Here is a 25412-nt window from a genome sequence, read left to right as displayed (position 1 = left end):
AGCTTGAGCCTGGAAAAAACTGTGACTCTAACCTGAAAATCCTTAGCTTCACAGTATTGTTTGTATAGGTGCTGCATCACATGGAGTGTGATGCATTTAGATGTCTTCACTCTGGTATTCCAGCCACAGCTAAAAGGAACTCTTGTTTGTCACTTTATATGCTATTAAATCTATTTTCATGAGTTTTTGGTATCTTTGTTCTTCAGGATCAAACTACTGGTTGTATTCGTGAGTATTACTCAGATACTGCTTGATTATAGTTTCCATTGTTTTTGTTTGAGTGCTTATTTTAAGAATGACAAGTATTTTTTTGTAACTTTGCAGAGTACAGATGCCAATTCAAATGTGAGGAAAAGAACGAATGCCACAGTACAGTCTGAAGCTGATGGTGGGAGCCGAATTGACACAAGGCACAGCTCTGTCCAGCCTTCCTCTGTAGCTCAGGGGTCTTCTGACATTACACCCCACTCCCTTTCTGCATCAAGTCCCAACCCTTTCACACGAATTAATGCATCGGAGACATTATCTTCTGCAAGAGCTACCCCTCCAGCTCCTCCCTCTACCCCAATTTTAACTGGATTTGTATCCCAGCATGCCACAGCTGGATCCCCTTCCATTCAGCACTTGCTTGGATCTAGACTGGAGCAGATTCAGACCACCACACCTAATACATTAGGAGCATCTGCAAAGCCATCTGCTGTCACACCACCTCCTCCCCCTGCCTCCCACTCTGGCACGAGTAAGATAGACAAATATGCACGCATTTTATTTCCTGTTACCTTCGGAGCATTTAACATGGTCTACTGGGTGGTGTATCTATCCAAGGACACCATGGAAAAATCAGAAAGTCTAATGTAGTTTTGCTGCTATGTAGTAGTTCCTAAATTATACTCACATTTGATGCAGAGTTTCTTCTTTTGAAACTATTTAAAAAGGTCAGTAATTCTTATTTATAAAAGCTGTGTGCTACTCTCCCATTCTAAAGGCTGGAGTTTTTGGGGATAATTAGTTAACTCTTAACAGGGTAATGGGTAACAGTAATTGGTCTTCCTCCCTTCAGCCAGCAGTGAACCAACACTTGCTTGAGACAAACTATTCTGGCTGCACAGAACTTGCATTTGGGAGGAACGTGCACCTGAAAAAAATCAGAGGCAGAGGTGCACAGCTGTGCAGTGGAACACATCTGACTGCTAGGAATGTGCATGTTGGCTAATACAAATGAGGCACGCAGCACTGCTGTCTGGACACAGCATTGCATGTCTGAGTCCTGAATATTTTGACAGTGCTTGCTAGAAAAGGACTTTCCCTGCCAGATTAAAATTGACAGAATGAGGGGAAGAAAATCAATAGTGGCAAAAGGGAAGAGAATCCAGCCTGGGAGAGAGCAACTCCAGGAAAGTTATGCAAAGGAGTTGTAGAGCTCCGTATATTTTTACTAAGCATTATTTTGCATTGTAACCTGGGAAATTCTCACAACAAACTAAGAATGAGTGAACCTTGTAAAATCTGAAATCTGATGTAATTCTCAAAATTGGATTTTCTTTTCTGGTAAGGTGATCTTAAGTGGGCGATTCTTCTTTGAACTTGCTGACCAGCTTGAGTGGATTTATTCCTAAATTACATCAATTTTAGTAGATGAGGACCAGACCACAATGTTCAACTTTTTATTTGATTTCTTTGCTTTTTCTTTGGATGCTTTGGGGTTTGGATTTTAGTTTGTTTTTGGGTTTTCCCTCCCCCCATACTTTTCAGTTACACTCCTGACTTCGTTTAAACACATATTCCATTGCCCCATCGCCCCCCCCTTTATGTAACGTTTGTGTCAAATTAAATTTTCAACACAGTTTAAAAGTGGCCTCAAAATTAAGCAAAAAAGTGCTCCATTTTGCATAGATGAGTGTGGCATGTCACTGAGTGAATAAAAGACACCCTTTTTGAGAATAACTGCTGTGATATAAATAAGAAAGTAAATTTTCTAGGTGGATCCCAAGCTAAAAAAGTTTATTTATGAAACTGTGGCATAGATAGGTGCTTTTCTTACCAAATTGCAGTATGCAAACAGGAACATTATTAAAACATTGAATAGTTAAACCTGATAGAAATCCTGGTCATAGATGTTATTTTCACTAGAACGGGTAGAAAACATATTGCCAATAAGTGCAAGAAATGTTTGTACAAATCTGTCTGGCTTGGCAAATGATTAGTGTTTCTGTGCAGGTGACAAGTGAAAATCAAAGGCCAAATTCTCAGCTATGATCTGGCTGTGCCTTTAAAGGTCTGGACTAATCCTTAGCTGCAGTTGGTGGAATAGCAGATTGGTAGCCTATTGTCCAAGTCTTATGCTGCAGGGCAGATCAGGTGAGTGTTGAGTGGTTCTGTGCCCAGATAATGATCAAGGGATTTATGGAGAACACAAGCTGCTGGCAACAAAAGGCATTCCTTAGACTGCCCTAGACTATGCTGGGACAAGAGTCAGGGTAAAAAGACCCCAAAATGGTGAAACTATGACCGTGCCTCTGTCTCTCCAAGCCTTTTAGCCAGCTCATGGCTGAGATTCTGACCTTTAACCTTTGGGACCTGGGAGATACCTGGCAAGAGATAGTACAGTGTGCAGTATGGATCCCAGATGGTTCTTTCATGTGTAATAATGAACTGTAGATGATAGATTGCAGTGGGAATGTCTTACATAACTTGACTGTAATTGAGTGATATAAACAGTTGCCTTAGTCTTTCTTTTACTTTAGGGATGCTCTCAAAAGGCCTAGTGTGGTTCTTTCCTTTTTCATCTTTTACATCTAGAAGATGCCTGAGATTACAGCACTCGTTAGAAAAACTTTATCTGGCATATCACAGAACTGGAAATGGAGCACCCGTGCAAGATGTCTAACTGCAGTAGTTTGTAACTTTGGATGTATTGCTAGTTGCTGTAGCTGTTTCCTCTCTAATTAGGTCACATTGTTACAAATTATTAGAATAGAAGATAGTATGCAAGAAATTACTTATTTGGTTTAGCCAGAATAAACAAAGCTAAACCTCTGGTTTATCAATAATTACTGACTATAATTGCACAAATGATAAAATACTTGTAGCATTAAGAATGGTGATCAAATGTGTGGAGAATCCAATATTTGCACCAGAAATTACTGAAATTACTCTTTGCTTTCCTCTGTGGTGAAAACCAAGAATGTGTTCTCACAGGCAGAGCTTTAAACAATTCATTAGAAACAGTCATCTCTTCTTTCCACCCATCCCTGTATACTGATTTTATAATCAGCTTTTCCTAGTGCATTGTTCAGTGGAATCAACACTAGTTCAGCCTAAGATTGACCTAAATGTGCTGTTTGAATTCACTTGTAGTTTCTGTTTAATTTTAAAGATTTATAAGGAGGAAAAAGGATTGCAAAAATAATAAATTCTAAATATTTATTTCTATGCTTCCATTTTGGGAGAAATTTTTAATGATACCACAGAAAAAGTTGCCTATTTTAAATATGCCAGTATATTTCAGAAGTACCTTCCAAGACTTCCATGCCTAAATTCAAAATGAAGTACATTAAAAAAAATCATTATGAGTCCAAGTCTAATTTATTGAATTGTACTACATTTTTATGTTGCAGTATATGAAGAAATTGCTATAATTAACTTTCCAAAGTACATGTGGACAATGTAAACAGGAGTTTATTGTTAACAGTTGTTCTTCATTATTTTTAATCTCCCTGGATGATCAGAAACAGTAAAACAACAAAGAGCCTGCAATATACTCAGTGACACCATAACTTGAAAGCACAAAAAACTAAAAAGCACTAAATATATCAGCTCAAATGTTCAAAACTGCTAACTAAAATCCTAAGGGAGAACATTGCAGGCGTCATTTCAGTGACCAAATAGCTTATTAGAGATGAGCTTCAGTGAGATGAACTCTACAGGAGCAATATTTTCAGTTTTTTGTTCTTTTTTTTTTCTATTGGATTTGTTGAACAATCTGTTTTCTTTAACAGTATTATAATGGTTTAAAACTAACCAAACATTTCAGGTAAGTTTACATTATCAACAGGAAAGGAAAGTGGATAGAAAGGCAAAAAATCTTTACACAGAAACAGAGATAGTTCTCCACTGACATTTCCCCAGAGACATTGTTACCACCAGCAAAACTCCCACAGATTGCAGTGATGCAGCCCTGACCACTAATGCAGTCATTTGAGAAAAAAAGTTAAAATTTGGTACAGGAAGATTGCCTTCACAGGAACTGAAGTGTGCTTTGTAGTCAATTGTGAGCCCACTGTTAACAGGTTTCACTGCAATTGTGAAAATAATGAAGATGAGAGAGGTGGCAAAGTTAGACCCCAGCCCTTCAAGGTGACCTGAACTCTTAGAGCTCACCAGCAGTAATGGAATCTGTTTTTCCTCCTATTAAAATGAACTTTCTTCATCAGATGGATGTAGAAATTGCATTTCTTCCCCCGTGTATGTTTGAAAGGGAAAAAAACTAGACTTTTTACACTGTTAAGTTATCCACTCTACATTACCCTTTGATCGTTCATGGAAACTGGATGATAATTGAAGGAAAGAGGTAAATAGTTTAACAGGGAATGTGATTAGAGCTTTTCTGTTAACAGGAGCTAAGATTTATTGATTACAGGGTGTTCAAGTGTAGCCTTTGGCATCTCATCATCTTCATCATTCAGAATGGACCTTACAAAAAATGGAGAAACCAAGTAAATGTGTTTAATAGGATTTAACCAGTATTAAAAAAAACAAAAATTGAATTGCCAGCTTTTTGATATGTCCAGAATTCCATGTTCTTCCATTGTATTGTGTACCTCCTGTATATCATTTGGCCTCAGTGTACCTTAATGCTGTAGCTCATTGTCTGTATGCCATGTGAGAATGTCAAGGTATGCAGTATCTATTTATCCAATTTATCCAGAGCAAGCCTGACTTCCCATATTCCTTGTGCTGTTAGAAGTGTAGGGAAGGCCAGAATGGAAGAAATGACACACAGGCTTTGTAAGAGACACACACTGACCATCTGAGACATTTTCCCACAGGTACTACAGACTTCCTAGGATAACCTTTTAAAGTGTGCTCTAGCACACTATGCATCTGAATCCCAGAAGCTGCCAAGGTCTGTTTGGATAGCAGAGTAGATCATGGACTTTGTACACTTCTTATAACTTTTGCTTGACTTAGAAGATTAAGGAGGAAAGAAATTTTCGTGAGTTGTGCCTCATCTTCCTGGGACTTGTCAATAGGGCCTGACCTCACCAAAATAGAAGGGGTTTGTGTGGTTATGAATTTTAATACAGACAGCTGACAAAAAATCACCCTTGGTTTTACTTAATCCTAGTATTGAATAATAAATTAGAAAAAAAGCAGCTGTAGTCGTGAGAAGCCTAGGTTTAGTATAACATCTGGTGATGATATTGATCAAGCCAAGGGTGTTCAAAGTTGTGGAAGTGTTACAGAGCTGCAGGGCTATACTGGAGGAAGTTTGCAGCAGGTCAGTGCCAAGTGGGGAGAAAAGGAGGTGCTTCCCTTCATACTCTGACAGGAGTAAAGCAATAAAGCAAAGCAGTAATAAAGCAAAGTACAGCTCCTCCATTTATATTTGGTAGAATAAAACTGTATAAACATAATTTCATACTCAATGGAACTCTGAGGGGCAAATAGCATAGTGGAGGTCAGTATTAACCACCAAACACCAACCCCCCAAAAAACAGGGGAAAAATATCCAGGAAAAAGTTTAAATGAAGTTAAATGACATTAGCAATTTTTAGAAGGTTTTTTTACAAGACCTTGTATTTATTTCACTGTGGGCTTCCAAGGTGAGTTTACATATTTTTAAGAACCTCTACTGGTATCCACTGACACCAATGTGTTTTTCATTTAGTTCAGTGCACTTTATATGGGAAGTTTAGTGGAAGTAAAAATGCCATTCGGAAAGAGTCTGATATGTGTTAGTTTGTATAATCTTCATTTGTAGGCTTCTCCTCGGAGTCAAGATGTAGCTATTTTGGAGTTTGTGAGTGTGGTGAGAGTTTCAGTGTGTTCTGAGTAAATCAGACTCTGGAAGTAAATTTTTGCCACATCCCAGGCAAGTGAGAGTAGTGTGAAGTACAGAGCACCCTGTAAAGAGCTCTCTTTGCTAATGTTATATTTTGTGTTAACTGGAGGGAATGAAAAATGCAATTATTGTAAAATTTATGGAATTTGCAAAACATACTTTGTTTTCATATGAGTTAGAAATGTGGTAGGTATTTATTTCAAAATTGAATAGCGTGGTCTTCTAGTCCATAACTTACTACATCTAAAAGTATCTCTTAGACTTTCTTATGCTTTTTATATTATTCCTCTGGAAAGGATTTTAAAGAAAACCAGTTAATATCCATTGTAGTTCACATATTTTTTGGTCATAATTTTATTTTCATTTTCTTGTGCAAGAGGAATTGAGAGCATGATGGCTTCTTCAAAATAAAAATAACAGCAGCAAAACAAAAGCCTTGGAGATTCCCTTTTTTAGAAGGCCTTCCAAACTCCCATCAATTTTTGAATGATTTATTTTTTTAAAATAGCATAATTTTAGCATTTAAAAATACTAATGCTGTTGCAGCCTGGATACATATATACACATATCCCTTGAAATAATTTTATTTCCCTGAATTTTAAGGAGGCAAACTCAAGATATACTTGCTAATAGGTCTGTATTGAAAGAATTCCTTTCTGGAAGGAAAACACCATGTGAGGTAGGTATTTTTATTACTATCTTCATATAACTATTTTCAAGAAAAAGATCTGGAGGAAGAGTATGGTTTTACTGAATTAATCTTCAAATAGGATGAAGATCTGGGTTATTTCCTGCTGGTCATCTTGTTGTTGTGTCAACATTTGCTTAGTGTTTTTGTGAATGCTGTATCCACTGTGGATGCTGTTAACTGATACAGCAATCTATGGGTGATCTGATGACATAAAGAAACACTAAAGGAAATAATTGTTTGTGAATATGTTTTCATCCTTGGAAAAAGCTTAACTGGAATTGGGTAGAAGAAGCAGATGACAGTATGAAGGACTCAGCTGTACTTCTGAGCTCAATACATTGAAAAATTTAGTTGAGTACTGCTTTGTCTTGCATCATCACCTTGTGCTGGTGGCTCATCTCCATGGTAAGTAAAACTGCTACGAGGAGGGAGGACTCAGAAGTAAAGATTGTCTACAAGTATTTCTTCAAAGTTATTTTGAAATATGAGATAGCTAACCTTATTACTAACTGTAATGTCACAGTGTGCATTATATTTGCAAGCTTGAAAATCTCCTTTGCTGTTAGGATGTACCAGGTTGTCAAATGAACTTTTCATGAATAGATGATTCTGTATGTACATGTATTTAATTTTAAAATAATTTTTGGCAACATTCACTGTCACTGACGAGTGGTGGAGATTTGAGGTGTTTCAGATAACCAGAGTTCTTGAGCAATTACTTTAAAATATTTGTTTCATAGATACATGCCTTTTCAAATCAATACAAGCAGTGGTTTTGTGGTGGAAACTAATCCACCTGTGAAAAATCCTGGCCTTGAATAGTCAACCCATATTTGAAGGGCTGATGAAGCACATTGGGCAAGGCAGGACTCAGGGCATATTTATTCTAAGGCTTCTGAATTGGAGCTGGCTTATGCCCTGCCATCTTCTGAAGCAGTCTGCACCAGAGATTACCAGCAGAATCCATGGGCTTTTTGCAACCTTTATTTTTAAGACTCCACCATAAAACTGTATTACTGCTGAATGTAGTGCTCTCACCTTCTTCTTTATTGCCTTGCTTTGTGTATGGGGAAGTATTTCAGTGCTAGTGGGGGAGCAGGTTGAAATAACTTGTCTAGCTAAATCCCCAATTTTCTTGTTTCCTTTTGGCTGGTGAGAAGTAGTGGGATCTGTCTGATCTGGCTCCCATTTTAGTGCTGGTTCAAAGGAAAGCATGAGGAGCTTGGATTGATGCTTTGAGCTGGGTTAATGCTGGTGTGAAATCACAGACTGAGAATTCTCCTCTTACCTCCACTGTCATTAAAACAGAGGCTGTCTCAGGCTTTCTCAAACCTCCAGTGCCCCCTGTGGTAATTTTTCCTCCACAAAGGTGATTTTGTGAATTTTATCAATGAGAAATCATGGACTAAAAAAACAAACAAACAAAAAAAAGGCCAGAATTTTTGAAAGAGCCAAAATCAGTCAAGTTATTTGAAGAGAGAGAGAGAAAAGGAAGAGAAGGGAAAACATGAGTAAGGATGAAAAATTTAGTTTCTTGCTACCAAGCAGTTATTTTAAGATATGTCCTATTAGAGGTACTAGAACTGCATCTGGCAGGAAGCAGCCTAGAAATAATTATTTCTTCATTATAAATATAATGAGAAAGTAATAAAGAAAAGTGTCTAATGTCCTATTATAAACATTAGTGTTCCATTGAAGCTCTTTTCGAAAATGGTATTTTCATTGTCAGCCAGGAAGAATTAGGAGATAGAATGAGTTTTATTAAGTATTACTGTTTCCCTTTGTTTTAGAACATTTCTCAACCAAAAATGTAAACAGTAACATTAAAAAAAAATCTTTCTGGGACTCTATATATTTAATTTTCAGTAACGAAGCACTTCGGAACATTAGCATTTAACTTGCTTTATGTTTAAGACACTAAATAGAGAGAATGCTGTATCTGATTTAATTCAGTTATCAGAGGGGATGTGGGTGAAGAAAACAGCTTTCATAACAGTAACAATGAGATTTTAAAGTATCATACTTTCCTATTAAATCTGAAGATTTCATTCTTGTACCTGAATGCATGGGTGCTGCTTAGTGCTGAGCATTTTTGATAATCCAGTCAGTGCTACAGCTCGTGGGTTGCACCTGCATATGAAGTGGTCATGTCTGAAAATGTATGTCCACAACTTGGCACTTGCAGAACAGGGATCCCACAAAGGGCAAAGGTGTGTGTGTGTGTAGCCCACTGTGGGTGCATGAGAGCTGTTCTGTTGCTCCTGTGGGAGAAGATTCGAGTCTGTGGTCAGAAGCAGAGGGTGAGGAGAGTGGGACTGCCTCTTTCAGAGGCTGAGCAGAGTTTATATTGGATTAAGCCACTTATGAAAATGCCCCCTAAACTCTTTTCCAAATAGACAGCTTAGGAGCAAGCTGAGTGCAATGTGGAATCGACTCCAACTGCAAATCCTGCACGAGGATCAGCACAGTTAATCTCCCCAGAGGTTTCTGATGCTGTGGCTAGGAAACTGAAAAGATGTGAGGTAGCTCCTGCTGCCAGCTGGAATGCCTTCATGTTGCTGTGCATCCAAGCTGTCCTGTAGTAAAACAGGGTCTTTGGAGTAGTGGGGATGGGATGGAAAATATTCTTCTGGAGTACAAAATAGGGCAGAGTGAAAACTTCCCTCAGATAAGCACTGCTCATGTGCACTGTAACAGCACAGGACATCCCAAAGGAGCACCAAGGTGTGCTGCAGTCTCGTCTTCTCCTTGCCTATCTGCTAAATGGTTTGAAATGCAGAGTGGTGGGAATGACAAATACAGGTCTGGTCATGAAACAGAAGATGCTTAGTGTAAGTACCCCCAGTCTCCTGCCAGCAGCTTGTGGGCCTTCCCAGAGACAGAACTGCATCGCTGACTTTTCTATAGGTATAATTATTATGCCCCTACCATCTCTCCTGTAAACTTAAACGTTGGAAAAAGGGGGTTTCTCTTTGATGCTCTATTTTGTTGCACAATTATGTAAATTTCTCCTCTTTTTTTGCATAATTATGAAGAAGAAAATCAAGATGAATTATTCTCATTTTAAAAAACTTTTTCTTTGTTAAAAAAGAGATTTCCTCACCTGCACACATGGAAATCATAAGCTCCATTGCAAACTTCAGGAAGGTAGGAAATGCTTCTATGCAAACTTCTGTCTATGATTTTCTCACAAAGGTAGCTTTTGTTCTCAAATGAAATCTCTAATTTGGAGAATATTTAGTTAAAACTTCTAAAATTTTAAATGCAAAAATATTTTCTCTGTACTGAAAAGTCAATTGTATTTGTAGACATTTCACTTAGGAAAGGTAAGGCAAAATGTAGGTGGGTTTTCTCTTAAGCTAAACCAGATGCTTAGCTGTGAGATATTCAGTAGCCATTTCATAAATACAAGGATTATAATTTTTCTCCTTTGGAGAATGTGGAGACGATATAAAAACAGAAGGTGGGAAATTTCTGTGGAGAGGTTACAAAATGCTATTTCTCACTTCCTCTTTGGCTATCATATGCATAAATACGGTGAAATCAGATAAGAAAAGATAAATGAGTGAAAAAAAGACTTTGATCTTCACATTCTCCATTGATCTTACTAAGTATGCAATTAACCAGCTTCCCTGTATATTTCCAAGTTTTCTTTCTGCTATGGCATGGGTGAACTATGGAAGACCTAGGAATTTTTAGGTTCAATTCATCAGTCCAGTTAGGAAGGCATTCAGTGCTGGCCTTGCTGAGTTAGGAGCATGTTTTTGTAAGTGATGGAGAAGGTATCTCATTTCTGGATAAGAGGCATTTTGCTGAGGTAAGATGTATGAGTTAAATTAGGCTTAAGGGCTGCTCATTAGCTGTTTTAAACTTCCCAAATGGACAATTTAAACCCACTTTTTGGCATGTTCTGCTACTTATTCACTGTTTTGATTTGTTCAAGTTCTGTCCCTGACTTTGCTCCCTTGCATTGTGCCTGAGGTGAGGAGCAGCAGTTTCTGGGAAGGTGTGGGATTCCCATACTCTTCCTTTAGCCATGGGCTCTCTATGCATCACATCTCCATCACCAGGGGGACAGCAGAATCTGAGCTGGGAGAGGGTGTGCATCTATGCCAGTGGCAGATAAACCCTGGCAGTCAAGCAGCAAGGCACAGTGTGAGTAGGGTTGGAGTCCTAAAGTATGGTATTTTTCTCCTCACCTTTTACCTACCACCCTTGCACTCTGCCAGTCCTGCCAGTTCTAATATTCCAAACTGCTGGGGCACTTTAGTGAGCTGTTAAAATCAGTCTATCTAACAAATGATGAGGAATATCCTTTCTCTCACTCTTTCTTCTAACAAATTCACAGTTGAGAGGAAGACTGGGAGATATCAACTTCTGTGCAAATTCGAAGTTTAGGACCAACTGAGGAACCAAAAAAAAAAGGGAATTTATATGTGATGTGTAGCAGCTGCTATATCTTGTGTCATTTTAAAGTTGAAAATGAAAAGTGGAAAAAAAAAAAAGAAAATGGTATTTACTGATATTTAGTTTACTGTAAGCTTTTTTTTATTTTCCTGAGAAGCCCTGTCCATTGCAACCAAAACATCTGGGTTTAGGCTTAGACATTGCAAGGAAGACTCACAGTGAAAAATAGGAAGTTTTTGGAAATATTTTTATCTTTTTTTTTTTTTTTTCTGTAAAAGTAGTGGCATGCAGAAAATATACACTTAAAGCAAGCATAGTAAAAGTGCTTTTTAACCAGCCCCTGTAGGAAAGTCCTATCTTTGTCAATAACTTACCACTTCTGCAATATGTGGCTATCCTAGATGCATGTTACAAGAGTTCCTGTGCCATGCCAAATTCTGATGTTTATCCCTTTGTATTGGCTTATACATGGGGAAAACCTGAAAGGAAATCAAAGCAAGGGAAGCCTTTGGTTGAATTCTTTAACACTATTCTTGGTGCACATTTTAGTTGCATGGAACAATGTGGCTGGGAAGATTTGAAGAATCAGAGGTTAACTAAAAATTATTTGAATGATATGTTCAATGCTGGTCACCTGACTATACTAACAAACTTAAAAGGTGGTTTGATAGCTGTCAACTTGTTTTGCTATTGTGCAGCTTAACTGTTACCTTCCTGTATTATGAACATCTATGTATTTGGAAAATAAATCCATCTTGCAAGAAAGATTGTGCAAAAAATTGTTCCTATTATACTCCAGTGTATATTGCTGATGTCAAATAAAATACGATTGTGAGAGTTCTTAAACAGTTGTCTTTCTAATTGTGGCCTGAAGCAGAAAGAGGAAGGAATACAGTAAACCTCATTAATATGGATTCTCCTGAGACTATTGCTGTAACATTGGTTGATTCCATCAACCTGATGTTTTAGATAAGAACAGATAAAGGGATGGGTTTCATGACCAATATGATGAATGTTAATCTGCTTTATTGCATATTGAGATGACAGGTCAGTCTACTAATGTATCATTGTCATGATGTATCTCATGATGTCAAAAAGCTCAAAGCTAAATGAATTACCTTGCCTCTCTCACAGCAGCAGAAACAAATAACACACAGATTAGCAATACTAATTTTATTATCTAATTTATTTATTTTTTTATTCCTGTGAGGTAATTTAAGAGCATTCCTTTCTTGCCTTATCTGCCAACAGACCATTTGTCAGCTGCTTTATTTCTTTACATGACCTAAAGTGATTTTTTATTATTCTTTGCTTGGGTCTGGCAAAGCTTCTGTACATTAGAGGCCGCAGACTTGTAAAAACCGTGTTGCAGCAAAAACGAACTATAGCTTGCAGCAAATATGTGCATAGAGGCATATAGGGAGAAATGATTTTAGTATGAGTAGTGGCCCATGCAAAGCAGGGAATGGGGAGCCCTAATTTATTTTGCTAAGTGTGGCCAAGACCATCAAATCTCTTTGCAGGTTGAGCTGATAGCTGTCAGAATGGCTTGCAGTGCTGCAAAGTGCTGTAATTGCTGCTTGCTTCAGAGACAGATGCTGATGCCAAGAAATCTGCTATGTTTGACAACCACAGCTTGATCATAGATGTGGGAGACTACAGCCCTTTCTCCTAGCTTCTGTGGTTGTCATTTTTAAGCCTGTAGCACAAATTAGTCATACATGCTTCTGCTGCCACTTAATGCTACATGGCATGATGCTACCTACCCCACATCTCACAATTTACTCACATCACTTGCATTGATTAGATGGGGATTTCTGCTGTTAGGTTATAGATGAGGCCTGCCCAGCATCCAAGGAGAGTTTCAGTGGATGCTGGGGTCAGGTTTTATATAATTTAGAAGTAGTACAAGAGGAATTCAGTCTGCAGGCTGAAAATTATCAGGAACTTTACTTGGGCTGGTGAAAAACGCCTTCTAAATTAATTTTTAATACCTCTTTGTGTACTGAGTGTGATTATGGCTTCTTAAGAGCGCTAGATCAATTTCTGGTTCCATTGAGGAGCATGAGACTTCTGTTGTATATATTTTCAGTCTGAGTTTAAGGGAATTGTACCTGTGTTTTCTGTCCAAGTGGTCTTTCCGTGGGCCCGTGAAATATCTGAGACTGAGCTGGAAATAGGGGGTCTCAATTCCCATTAAGATATATTTATTTTTATATATAGTACTTACTACTTCTAAGAGAAACAACACAGCTGAGGAGGACTCAGTTGTGGAAGTCGGGTTCTGGCTTTTTGCCTACCACTGCCTTCTGCCCTTTTTCCTCCTTCCTTTCTGCAGGGATCAGATTAAAATTTGTATTCTCAAATTTGTATTTGGATGCTCTTTTGGAATGGCCCTGGAGAAGACAATTAAGTATGCTGTTACTTGAATAAAAATCTTGGTCTCAAATGCTGAATATTAGTGTTCATCTACTGAACAGCCTCTGACCTGGTATGTACATAAAGGTAAAATCTGCTCAGCCTGTTCAGTGGTCTGAGATGGTAAAAGTAATATATTCTAGGAAACCAGCTAGATGACAGCTCCAGATATAAGTGAAGAAGCACCTGGGAAAGGCTGGATGTAGCTCACATGACATTTCATAGCTTATGCTAGCAATTGTCATGTCAGGAGGACAGCCAGAGCGGGCACAGAGAGACAGGAGCTGAATCGACTTTCAGCACAGCTGAGTGAGCCTGGAGGAGAAATTCAAAATACAGGGTGAAGGGTGGTCCCAGTCTGAGGGCAGGGAGGAATTGGTAGCACCCTGCTGCTATTAGGGGAGGGAAGATGAAGGCAAGAGTTGATGTGATTAAGCCAGCGAACTTTAGAGAAATTATACATCAAAGGCTTGTTTTTCAGATTTGCTGATGGGTCTTGAAGAGGAATAGAGAATTTACCTGTATCACTGAACTTTTTAATACTGATGAAAGCCTCTGGATAGGAATTATATGTCAATCCTGATGGATAGTGTGAAAGGAAACTTACTGGAGAACTAGCAGGTGGAAAGCTGTTTGGGCAAATTGCCAAAGGCATTCTAGGATGGGCAATGTGTCCAGATGTATTTATTGCAATTTTGGCTATTTTGCTTAAATGAATTTTTCTGTTTGCTCTGTGGAGATTTTAACTTTCTCAGCTGAGAAAATTTCATTTCGAACTACAGGAAATTGATTAAAAATGCATTGAAGTGTTTTCTTTTCCAGATGACAAGAAGCTGAACAAAAAGCTACTCTGAAGTGTTGTTCACAGCATGGGAGAGCCTGCCAAAACGACACAAACAACTCGGGACTTCCTGGTGTTTTATCTACTGAGGTGTTTTTTGGTGTTTGTTTTGGTTTTGGGGTTTTATTTTTTTGTTGTTGTTGTTGTTGGTTTTTTGTGGTTTTTTTTTTTTTTTTTTTTTTTTTTGTTTTGTTTTTGTTTTTTTTTAAATGATTGCAGATGGAGGTGTTGTTATATCCTTCCTTTACAAGGCTAATGGTTAGAGCACTTGCCCATAAGAGATGTTGAAAGTCTAAAAAACTTGTGTGTGTACTATGAAGTAACCACAGTCAGTGGGCCATTATAGCAAAGGAAAAGACCTGTGGAGTCCCTTGAAGCACAGCAGAAGGTATTTTGCTCCAGGATCTGAAGATGAAAGAGCTGTATGATTCTGTTACTGGTTCAGGAAATAATTTCATACATGTTTTTCACAGTGTTGCTGGATCCCTTGTTTGAGGATCCTATGCATGCAGGAAGCCTTAGCACCAGGTAATGTTGTACATGGAGTTTGAATGGATGTGTTAGAATGCCTACAGATTTGACCCTGAAGGGAACTGGACTCAGCTGAAGAGGCCCAAATGCTGTGTGGGTTGTATAGACACAATTCCAGCCATAGGAAGGCTATTTTTCCCCAGGCACACAACCATCCTTGGAATTCCACCTCAGTTTTGTAGTGTTATAGTGGTGTTGATATGAGGCTCAAAGAGAGAATTTGTAAGGGTAGCTGTGTCCAGTTGGAAGTTAAACAGGCCTGATTATTTGCACAAGTCTGGGCCTGTCTGAATTATTTTTGCTACTGCAGTATACCAGCCCCTTTTTTTTACCATCCATTTGACTTTGATTCCTCTATTTATCCTCCTTAATAGCAGTCTTTTCTTTTGTGGAAATGAATTACATCTGTCAGTTCAGGCTGGAAGTTGTGCTTGTGCTTTTTTCTAAATTTCCATCTCCTCCAAACAGCATTGCATCTGTACTGTGTGATTCATTGTGAGCTATAAAGTACAGCAATGCTTTGGAGACAGTGTGTGTAAGCTCTGCTTTGTATGTTGACAGCTGAAGGTCAAGAAACTGGGATGCCTTAGGAGTGCAGAAGCACACCCCCACCAGATTCCCTGGCCATCACAGGAAAAGAGGTATTTGAGATGTGTTTCCATTCTTTCCATGTGGCTCCAAGCCATGTCTGAGGACTGGCACAGCTGGCATTATTTTAAGGCCCTTTTACTATGTTTTAAATTTATCATATAAGATTACAATAAATACCACGTTTGGAGAGCAAATATGATAAATTCTATACCTGAATTTAAGAAAATATTATATCTGTTTATGAATGTAACAACACAAGCAGGGTAATTGTTAAGTCTGCTTCATTTCTCTAACTGGAAGCCTCTTTTCCTGTGATTTTAAGAGCCTGGGATCCTAAAAACCTCTTGGGCTTTGACAATTTTCACATTCACCAAGATTAGTTAAGATGTCAATTTTGTTCCTTCTATATATTCAGTTATCAAACTTGTGACCACTCACATATCACAGCATCTGTATGGTCTTTTTCAATCAGTTCTTATATAATGCATGTTTTATCTTGCCCTTATTTCCATACGTTGTTGTCAATAAGCTGCATTCTAAAATACAAGCAATTAGTCTTCTCTGGGCCATGAACAGAATCATATGAAAATAAATGGCCATCGGTTTGATATTGCAAATGGTGATGGGGAAGGAAGGTGATTCAGTATACTCTGAAACCTGTTAAAAATACTTGTGTCTGGATGCTGAGAAAGGTCTGGAAAGACCTTATCTCTGATGGATTGCTCAGTTCTCTATCCAGGGTGGCTGTGGGCAAAGCTGGGTACGTAGGTATGTCAAGACCTACATATGAAAATTTCTGTTCATGTACTGGATATGCCTTTAAAGTTCTTAGGCACTGAGTGCTCTCTCTGGAATGCAAAACCAGTGCATATAAATACTACCAGTAAGGAAGAAATATGCTTCATCAGAGGGAAAAATTAAGGTGTGCTAGAAACATAAGACCTGTATAGTTTTCCCAGAGTGCTGGGAAAAAAAATGCTGTTAACAGAAACCTACCCAGAGTTTTTAGCCTGAAGAAAACATATCTCACTGTAAACCTGAGTGAAGCCCAAAGAAGTGGTTGAGGAAAAATCAGGATATATTGTCTTCTCAGTTTTCCTTTGAGCCACCTCCAGACAGTTCCTCTTTAGCATCCTAATCTTTGAAATCCCTTTCTGAGACACCCTATCTCTCAGATAAACATATGATAAAAAGTCAGGGATTCCAGAGGAGGAAACAAACAGTCTCTCCTTTGAACCTCTGGATTGCAAACTCTGGGCTAAAACTAGCACAGCATTTTAGGCTCTGGCTCCTCCTGCTGAAATGCAATAGTCACACCTATTGCAAAGTTTGAACTTAAACCCAAGCAGATGCTATGTCACACTGATGTAATGGCAAAGGCCTTTTTTCCTGCATTTTTTTCCTAGGAATAAGGAGGAGGAGGAGAGAAAGGCAGGTAACAGGGAAGTAAAGCTGGAAAACGGATGGGAGGAAAAGATAACTCTATTCTTAGGTAATATTGGCATAATTTGAACAATATAAAAATTTGTTCTCTAAGGGGTCACTGTTTTCCTGTCTTTTTCTTGAACTATTAGGCCATGTAAGTCTTGAAAAAAACGCTTGGTCATGTAGGAACATGAACTTCAAATTAGAACTTTGGTTAGTTATCTAGCCTCTATCCCTGCACATACTCTGGTCTGGTTGTTCAATGAGATGGGAAGAAATGACTTGTGGCAGTGACAGGTTACAGGTGCTTAAAGTGAGAGGAGAGGGAATGAGCCTGAGCATTTCTTTGCGTCATGCAGCTTGATCCATTGTTCCTTTATTCACATGAAAGTCAAATTCATTGAGTAAATTATATAGTGTGAACATCTCTTACTTCTGTTATCATAGTAGCAGGGTGTGCTAAATGGAGCAAATCGACCAAATCATTACTTAATCATGTGCTTAATTCATTGTCATGGATTTTTCCCCATGAGTATTCATTATGTCCTTGCAAATACACTGCTGTTGCATTTGCCTGTAACCATTATTTAGGGTTTTTTCACTATTTAGTTAATACTTATTACATTAATATCTTTAAATTTGGATGAAATCACAAGTACCTAATTCAGGTTAAAAATGTCTTTGTGCTGTGTTACCAACGTTTATTTAAAGAGTTTTGTAGGGAAAGTATAAAATAAAGACTTTTGCAATAGTCATGGGGAAACTCACAAGAGAAGTACAGAAGATGCATCTACTCTGTGTGTGCAGGAACTACTGGAGAGTGAGGCACAGATTCCAACAACAGCCAAAGTACAGTGGCACAAGGCCACCAGACTCAACCTCAAGTCTTGGGTTTTTCATCCTTTTCTTTGGTTTTGCTTTGTTTTGTTTTTGTTTAGGCTTTGTCCCATATACTGTTTCTGTCCTTCTTGGCTATTTAGTTCCTGCTTTTCTTTGTCCAGTGTTTTACCCCAACCTCTTTTTGTAATTGATTCCCTCAACTAACCTAATAATTGAAGTGGAACTTGAGGACATGCTCAAGAGCTCTCCTGAAGAAGGATGCTCTAGTTAATCAGTCTAAAACTGTCTATGAAGTAAATAGCATTTATGAAGAGTATTCTAGGTTATGAATAAATGCAAGAACAATTTGTTTATGTTAATTTTGTCACAAATCACTTTATTGATAAATTGTTCAGGCAACTAGATAAACCTCTGAGATACCTGCTGTAGAAGAGAAAAAGCCCCACTTATATATTAATTTAGGAACCTTTGCTGGCATCCCCCAATGCAGTAGCTATACTCTGCAGTCCTGAGCTTGGGCAGTGAAACCTCTCACTGTGTGACAAACTGTCTGGATTGCTGTGCCCAGAGATGCTGGTGAATGATGTTACATCCAGCCAGCAGCTGGTTGCTAGCAGTGCTCCTCGGGGATCTGTGTTTTGGCTGGTTCTGTGGAATATCTTTAGTGATGGTTTGGATAAGGGGATTGAGAGCATTCTCACTAAGTTCAGAAACAGCACCAAGCTGGGTGGGAGTGTTCATCTGCTGGAAGGTAGGAAGACTCTGCAGAGTGATCTAGAAAGGCTGGATAATTATATGGCCAATTGTATGAGGCTCAACGAGGCCAAGTTGAAGTGCTGGGTTCTGCACTTTGGTCACACCAACCCTCTGCAGTGCTACAGGCTGGGGGAAGAGTGGCTGGAAAGCTGCCCAGCAGAAAAGGACCTGGGGGTGCTGGTCAGCAGCAGCTGAACATGAACCAGTGTGTGCCCAGGTGGCCAAGAAGGCCAATGGCATCCTGGCCTGTGTCAGCAATTGTGTGGCCATGGAAGTGATTGTCCTCCTGTACTCAGCCCTGGTGAGGCCACACCTCAAGTGCTGTGTCCAGTTCTTGGCTCTCCCCTTCAAGAAAGACATTGAGGGGCTGGAGTGAGTCTGGAGATGGGCAATGGAGCTGGCAATGGAGCACAAGTCCTGTGACAAGTGGCTGAGGGGGCTACCTGACAGGAGGTTGTAGTGAGGTGGGGATTGGTTTTTAATGCCATGTCTCAAATGAAAAGATAAGAGGAAATGATGTTAAGTTGCTCTAGGGGAGGTTCAGATTAGATATCAAAAATTTTTAATTGAAAAAGTGGTTGGATATTGAAGTAAGTTCCCCAGGTAAGTGGTGGAGTCACTGTAACTGGAGCTGCCCAAGAGGCATCTGAATGTGACACTTGGATTGTGGTTTAGTGGTGATTATGGTGGTGTTAGGTTGAGGGTCGGACTAGAGTATATTGAAGGTCTCTTACAACCTTGATGATTCTGTGAAAGACATAATTTTATTTAGTTTTTTATTTGGTTTCTTCTTGACTATGTCCATGCTAGGAGTTAAGCACCCAGCTAGTATTTGGGGCGGATTTGGTTTGCATCAGCAAGCCAAGTGGTTTCTGGACACAAGTGGGAGTTCCTGATGGGAGTTTTCTGAATACACAGTTTCCCTCACTGGAGGGCAAGAGGAGTAAATGACATCACTCTGTTTAGTGCCAGCTGGCCTAAGCAGCAGGCACAGTCCTGGGGAGGTTTAACCCAGCAGCATAGGTGCACCAGGCTGCAGAGGGCTGGAGAAGAGTCCTCACATCCCTTAAAGGACCATGGAGGTGTGCAGCAAACTTTTTTGTTGGAAGTAAAATTTTTAAAGGCAGTTGCAGAGAAATACCCCACAGGGTTATAATCCTTGCTGTAGGTCAAATTTAACTACCATTATGGCACTGTGTGCCATTAATCCCTGATTTCCAAATGAAATTGCATGTATTATTACAATTTGGTCCATTTACAAATGCTTTTCATTCTCTAGGAAATAAGCCTAACACAGTGCTTCAGTTTGAGATAAAACTATTTAATATTTCAGACATCTCAGATGATCTTGCTGGTGCTGTCACATGCGAACTTCACAGCCTCTGACCACATGCAAGCAGTGCTGTACAAACAATTCACTTGAGACATCCCACAGCATATTCCTCCCAGAATAAGATATGGTGATAGCTTCATGAATCATTAACCACATGGCTGATAATGTAGATAAACTCTGCTCTCTTTGTAGTCTTTCAGGTCTGGCAGTAAACAGTCCTCACTGCATGCTGGTGGCTGATTTTGCTGCCTTCTTGCAGATCCCTTGAGTCCATGTCATAGTCATTAAACATAAAGGAAGCACTGGAGTTCTTCGAAGCTGAAATGTGTCATAGACCTTACTTTGACCAAGAAAGATGTCATAAAAGATGACATAGATTATCATAGATTTTTGTTAAAATTAATCTTGAAAACAAGAGTGATTGAAAAAGAAACACCTACATTTTCAAGTAAACAAAACAAAGATTTTCAAATTTTCAATGAAAAACTTGGAAATTTTGTCCAGTTCTTATGGAAAAAAGATTAGTATAGCAACCAAGTACATACTTGCCCCATTTTAATACTCTTGATCTAATGAAGGAACTTCAAATGAGGGGTTGCATCAGATTACAGACTTGCAAGTGATAGAGAGATAGAGAAATATAGCATTCTAAATGTAAGAAAAGGAAGATGATTGAAGCAAGGACAAATCTTGTTTTACTTTGCTGACTATTTGCACAGGTCTTTGACCCTGTACTGCAGATTCAATAAGGATATGTACTCTGCTTGTCTTGAAGTGCAAAGGGAGAATGGGAGAGTCCAGGTACATAAGAATAACTCCTGACCCAGGTGAAGAGCTTGAGGGTAACTCAATGGCTTTTTTTTCTCTGGCAGGTACTGGGTCTGCTTTGCAATTTTAAGCAATAGGATTGTTTAAGCCACCATGATCTATATGTTATCACCTGTAAAGGAATGATTTTTTTTTTAAATCTAATTTTATTTAAATACTTGAATGTCTGTGCTGGTATTGCCATACTGAACCAAAGTTTAAGCATGTAAGTAGTGACTTTACAGAAGCATAAGACTCATATATATTTGGCTGAGTCAAAAGCTCAGGTGAATGTGGAAATAAACATGTACAAAAAAACCCCATATTTATAGAACAATTGCCAGATTTTGAACTGCACAGAACTATTCCATATAATGACATTGATATTTCCAGCAACACTATATTTAAAGGCTAATTCCAGAGAAGTATCAGGTATGAAACTTAGGAGAAATTTTATGTTTTGAGGATTCCAGCCTATGGGTATGTCTGAGGTATAGGGTACTGCATGTATTAATACTTGCTATTAAAAATAGAAGAGAATTGAAGTTAGGAGAAGTTACTGATGAATGTGGAATGGCATTTTGGTTAAATTATGGCATTCTTAGATAAGGCTGTAGAAAAGAATTAATCAAATTTAATAGCAAAGAAATTAGAAATAGAGAAATAGAGTGTCTTGGCAAGTCAAACTTTTTATATACAAGATAATGTTTAGAACTATGGAACTAATTAATCAGGAAATTATCAAGGAATGTAATATAATACAAAAAAGTGGGGCCAAAAGACCTACCTCAGCTGGAGAAAATGTTTCCTAGCTTGAATTGAATAGCAAGCATATCAATAACACACTAGTGCAGCAGACTGAAAAATATGTTAAATGCCATCTGGAAAGTTGCAGTGATTGCACTTTTTAAAAATTTCCTTCTAACAAGAAGCAATTTTGCAATCTCAGCTGTGGCAGAAATTATCAAGATGAGATGCTTCTTTACCTTTACTTAAATGATACATTATGCAAATTGAAAACAGCAATTTAAGGAAACAATTACATAAAGTGAATAGCTTCTGTGATCCTCAAACAGGAAATTGTAAGGGATAAAAAAAGCAAACCCTAAATGCTCTCTTGACTTCAAGCTAGTACAGGAAAAGATGCTTTATACCTTTCTTCATTTCAGGAATTGCAAATGCTGGTATAGACAGTCCTTGTAAAATATCCTTGTTGGAGGCCTTTAAACTGCTAAGAACAAATAAGTGAAGTAATACACCTGATGAAAACGTGGAAAGTGGAGGTAGTATCACTGGAGAGATATAGGGGTAGTAAACAATTTACTTGCAGGGCAGAACTGAAAGTAAATTCTTGCTCTGACCTGAATTCCTGCACCCCTTCAGATTTATCAGCTTTCATGGGATTCATGGCTCTTTGCAGGTGGTGTCAAACAGCCTAGTGCTTGCTGAACCATGTCTGCCAGTGAGTGGTTTTTCATGGAAATTTGTTGATGTCAGGCTTTAAAACTGAGAAGATGGTCAGTGTCTCTGTGTCTGGTGAAAAACAGAGACGTTCACAGGATGGCAATACTGCGTCCCACTTCACTAATTCAACTCCACTGCGTATTTCAGTGATTTTAATCATGTATTTCCATCTTGTTGGCTTTATGTGCTCTCCTGATTATCAATATGTAGAAGATTACCCTTTAGTCTTCTGCATTTTGTCCAGCAACTCAAACTCACGGGTTGACACTCAAGCAATAAGGGATACCTTTGATATTGGGAAAAAACTTCTTACTGCTACTGTATTTAAGCACAGGAGTGTCTATGGTGTTTTTTTGAGTCTTTGTTATTACTTTTTCTTTTTAAAAAACCTGTATCAGATATATTTCAATACTGTTGGTCCTGCCTTGAATATGTGTCTAGATTAGCTGATCTCTTATGGTCCATACTTCAAGAAAAATAAGGTGTATTTCCTTTATTCAGGAAAAAAATTAATCAAGTGTTGGTTTTAAAAATTATTATTTTGAGTCATATTTTTGTGAATATAACTCCTTGTGTTTTTTAAGAGTTTGAATCTTTGTTATAAGGTCTCCTGCAACAGTCTTTGTCACAGAGTGATTTGGTGAATGACAGTTTATCTGTCTAGTTTTTTTCTAATCCCATTCAAACTCCTGGTCTATATATTAATTTTTCTTAGGTAAAAATAAAGAAGCTACATTTGTATGTAAAATGATCAAAATATTAATTTTTAAAAAATAAAAATGTAGTTTTTACAAAAGCTTCTCTTAGACTATGATGTTCTCAATATTGCTTTTAGTTTTTAACTGTGCTGCAGCTCAGCTTTACCTTGTTGATTAGTATGTAGTATGTAGGGGAATGTGGTGAGATCCAAACTGTGTTTCACCTAGGCAATTCCAGTTATGTTCTACCTTCTTTTTTGATGGTGCAGCTAAAAGGTCCTGCTCTTCTCTTTTAGCCAGCCCTCCACCTGCACAACTTTCTTAAAAAATATTTCAGCAGTGCAATGATGGAATGGACTGTGGAGCAAGGTAGATGTGATGTCAAAGAATCAAAAGTTGCAGATGAATAAACTGAAGTCGTGTGTGACAGGAAAAAGTGGGATATCAATAACATGAATGCTTCAGAATGGGGAATAAACCTGCATTCCATTAGCTTTTAAGAAGAGTAGCTGTGATGTACTGGAGTCATGGCTGTTAATTACTACTGATTACTACTGCTGTCATCACTACTGATATCACTGTATATTGGGATAAGGGACAAGAAAAGATTGGGTGCTTTAGTATCATATACTCTTGTAAATTTATTTAATTGGTGTAAATATGTTATATACTTTTAGTTGGGATGTGGTTATTATTTTATATTGTTATTATTTAGGGTGTGTTTGTGTTTTCTCTATTTGGGGTTAGGTGTTAGATCTTAATTGCCAATGAAAGAGGAGTTTACTAGATACATAGTTGTTTGTCTGTAGTAATGTTCTTCTGGCTTCCCTCTGTTCTCTAATATTGTAATTCACTGTTGAACATATGATTGTACATAAATTTGTATCAAGAGATAGTGTGGTAAGCACTGAAAATGTGAAAAAAGTTCTGATAATACAAAACATCTTGAGATTAAACTGACATGTGTCAGTTCCCTTTGAATTTTGTGAAAACAAAAGTAGGTCTATAATTAAGATGTCCAACTCTCAGACTATAAACTATGAGATACAATGAATGAAGGAAACTGAGCTGAAGACAAATGAAAATAAGAAGCTCAGAAACTGATATGAAGGTGATGTCTGGGATTTAATTAAGGAAAGAAAAAAAAGATCAGGAAATTTGAGATTCAAATATTGTATAAAAGAGCTCTCTATCTTTTAAAATTAGTAAACGTCTCTGGTTTTTGGGAAGAATTTAAAGCAGTCAAAGAAAGGCTGAAGATTTTGAGTTAAATGCCTTAGAGATCAGAAAATGAGTAGGTAAAGAAAATTACTCAGACACAGAGTTAAAACAAAGGACTCTTTGCTCAGTAAATAAAGAGGAGATAATGGCATTTATTGTCTAAAAATAGTGTTAGGATGGAGCAATATTACACAGAAACAATATAACAATAATAATAGAGAATTGTACTGAAATAATATACAAATGCATGAGTAAAGTCATGAGAATGAAGTATCTACCCATCAGGGATTGAAATAACAGTCTATTTAATAGAAGAACTTTGATTTCTGAGTCAAAACTTGTGGGTGATGATAATGGAGAAAGCATGATTAAGGATGATGTGACAGCTGAGTGAAAAAAGAAGCAACTAAAGTAGCTTCATGCAAAACTAGAGGCAGGTAAAAAATAAAGGACATTTACAAGAGCATTGAGGAAACCATTAAAATCAACATATAAACGATAAGAAGAACAATGAATTGGTTTGGCTGAAACTAATCAGGTGTTAAAAAGATTAACTAAGTGGACAAGAGTAGGAAGGAAAGGAAATGAGAAATTAGGTCCATTAAGTTTTAAGAAGCTAATGGGCCAGAAAAAAATAGCTGAGAATTCAGAATCTCTTAAGAAGAAAATAACAATGTTGAACTGAAAAAAACCCCAGCTCTCAGTTAAAATCAGCTTTTCTCATTTCTATCCTTCCAAGAAAAATATCACATAGGATTAAAAAAAAAAATCAACAAATGAGGACATTATATTTTTCATTTTTAAATTAGCTTAGAGGCTAATTCAATAAAATGTTAGAGACATACACACTTAGAATTGAATATACAGGTATTTTTCCTTGTATGTTCACTACTTCTGAATGGGAAGCTGTGTAATTGCAGTAGGACCATGTTGTACCTGCCCTGAAAGCTCTGCACGTTGCAAAGGTGATCTGTTACTGGAAAGCTTCCCTTTGGGACACATTTCAATGTAAATAGCATTCACAGAGTGTCTGGTCCTGAGTGAATTATGGACATTATGAAACCTGTTAAAACAGTGTCTGTTCAAGATTTTGGTGGATGAATGACTAATTTGGCATCCTCTCGAGACTTGGGTGTTGAATTAGAGACTAGATGCTGAAATCAGGCAGGCTGAAGCATGAATGACACAAGAGTAGAAGGCTGTCAGTCAGGATTTTGGGTGTCTTCAAATGGACTTGAGTACTTCCACAGTTTGAAGGTTGCTGAATGCAAATATACGGGAAAAAAATTAGGTTGGATAAATCCTGCTGTGGAGCCTGCCTACCT

The 25412-nt window shown here is 37.9% G+C and overlaps 2 protein-coding genes across 2 annotated transcripts in view; one reads left to right on the top strand and one right to left on the bottom strand.

The window, feature by feature from the left end:
- Positions 1–12008, top strand: part of GABRA4 (gamma-aminobutyric acid type A receptor subunit alpha4) — a 47583-nt gene extending 35575 nt beyond the window's left edge. The window contains exon 9 of the mRNA XM_088163323.1: positions 325–12008. Coding sequence (XP_088019449.1) covers positions 325–858 — 534 coding nt within the window. The 3' untranslated portion in view covers positions 859–12008. The remainder of the gene's footprint in view (positions 1–324) is intronic.
- A 6169-nt stretch (positions 12009–18177) lies between these two features.
- LOC148223913 (uncharacterized) overlaps positions 18178–25412 on the bottom strand; it is a 48811-nt gene continuing 41576 nt past the window's right edge. Inside the window, exon 3 of the mRNA XM_088164402.1 lies at positions 18178–25348. Coding sequence (XP_088020528.1) covers positions 25235–25348 — 114 coding nt within the window. The 3' untranslated portion in view covers positions 18178–25234. The remainder of the gene's footprint in view (positions 25349–25412) is intronic.

Source organism: Sturnus vulgaris, chromosome 4, assembly GCF_052056855.1.
Source record: "Sturnus vulgaris isolate bStuVul1 chromosome 4, bStuVul1.hap1, whole genome shotgun sequence".
Taxonomy (NCBI): domain Eukaryota; kingdom Metazoa; phylum Chordata; class Aves; order Passeriformes; family Sturnidae; genus Sturnus; species Sturnus vulgaris.
Note: the sequence above shows the minus strand (reverse complement) of the source record. Positions and strands in the feature narration are given on the sequence as shown.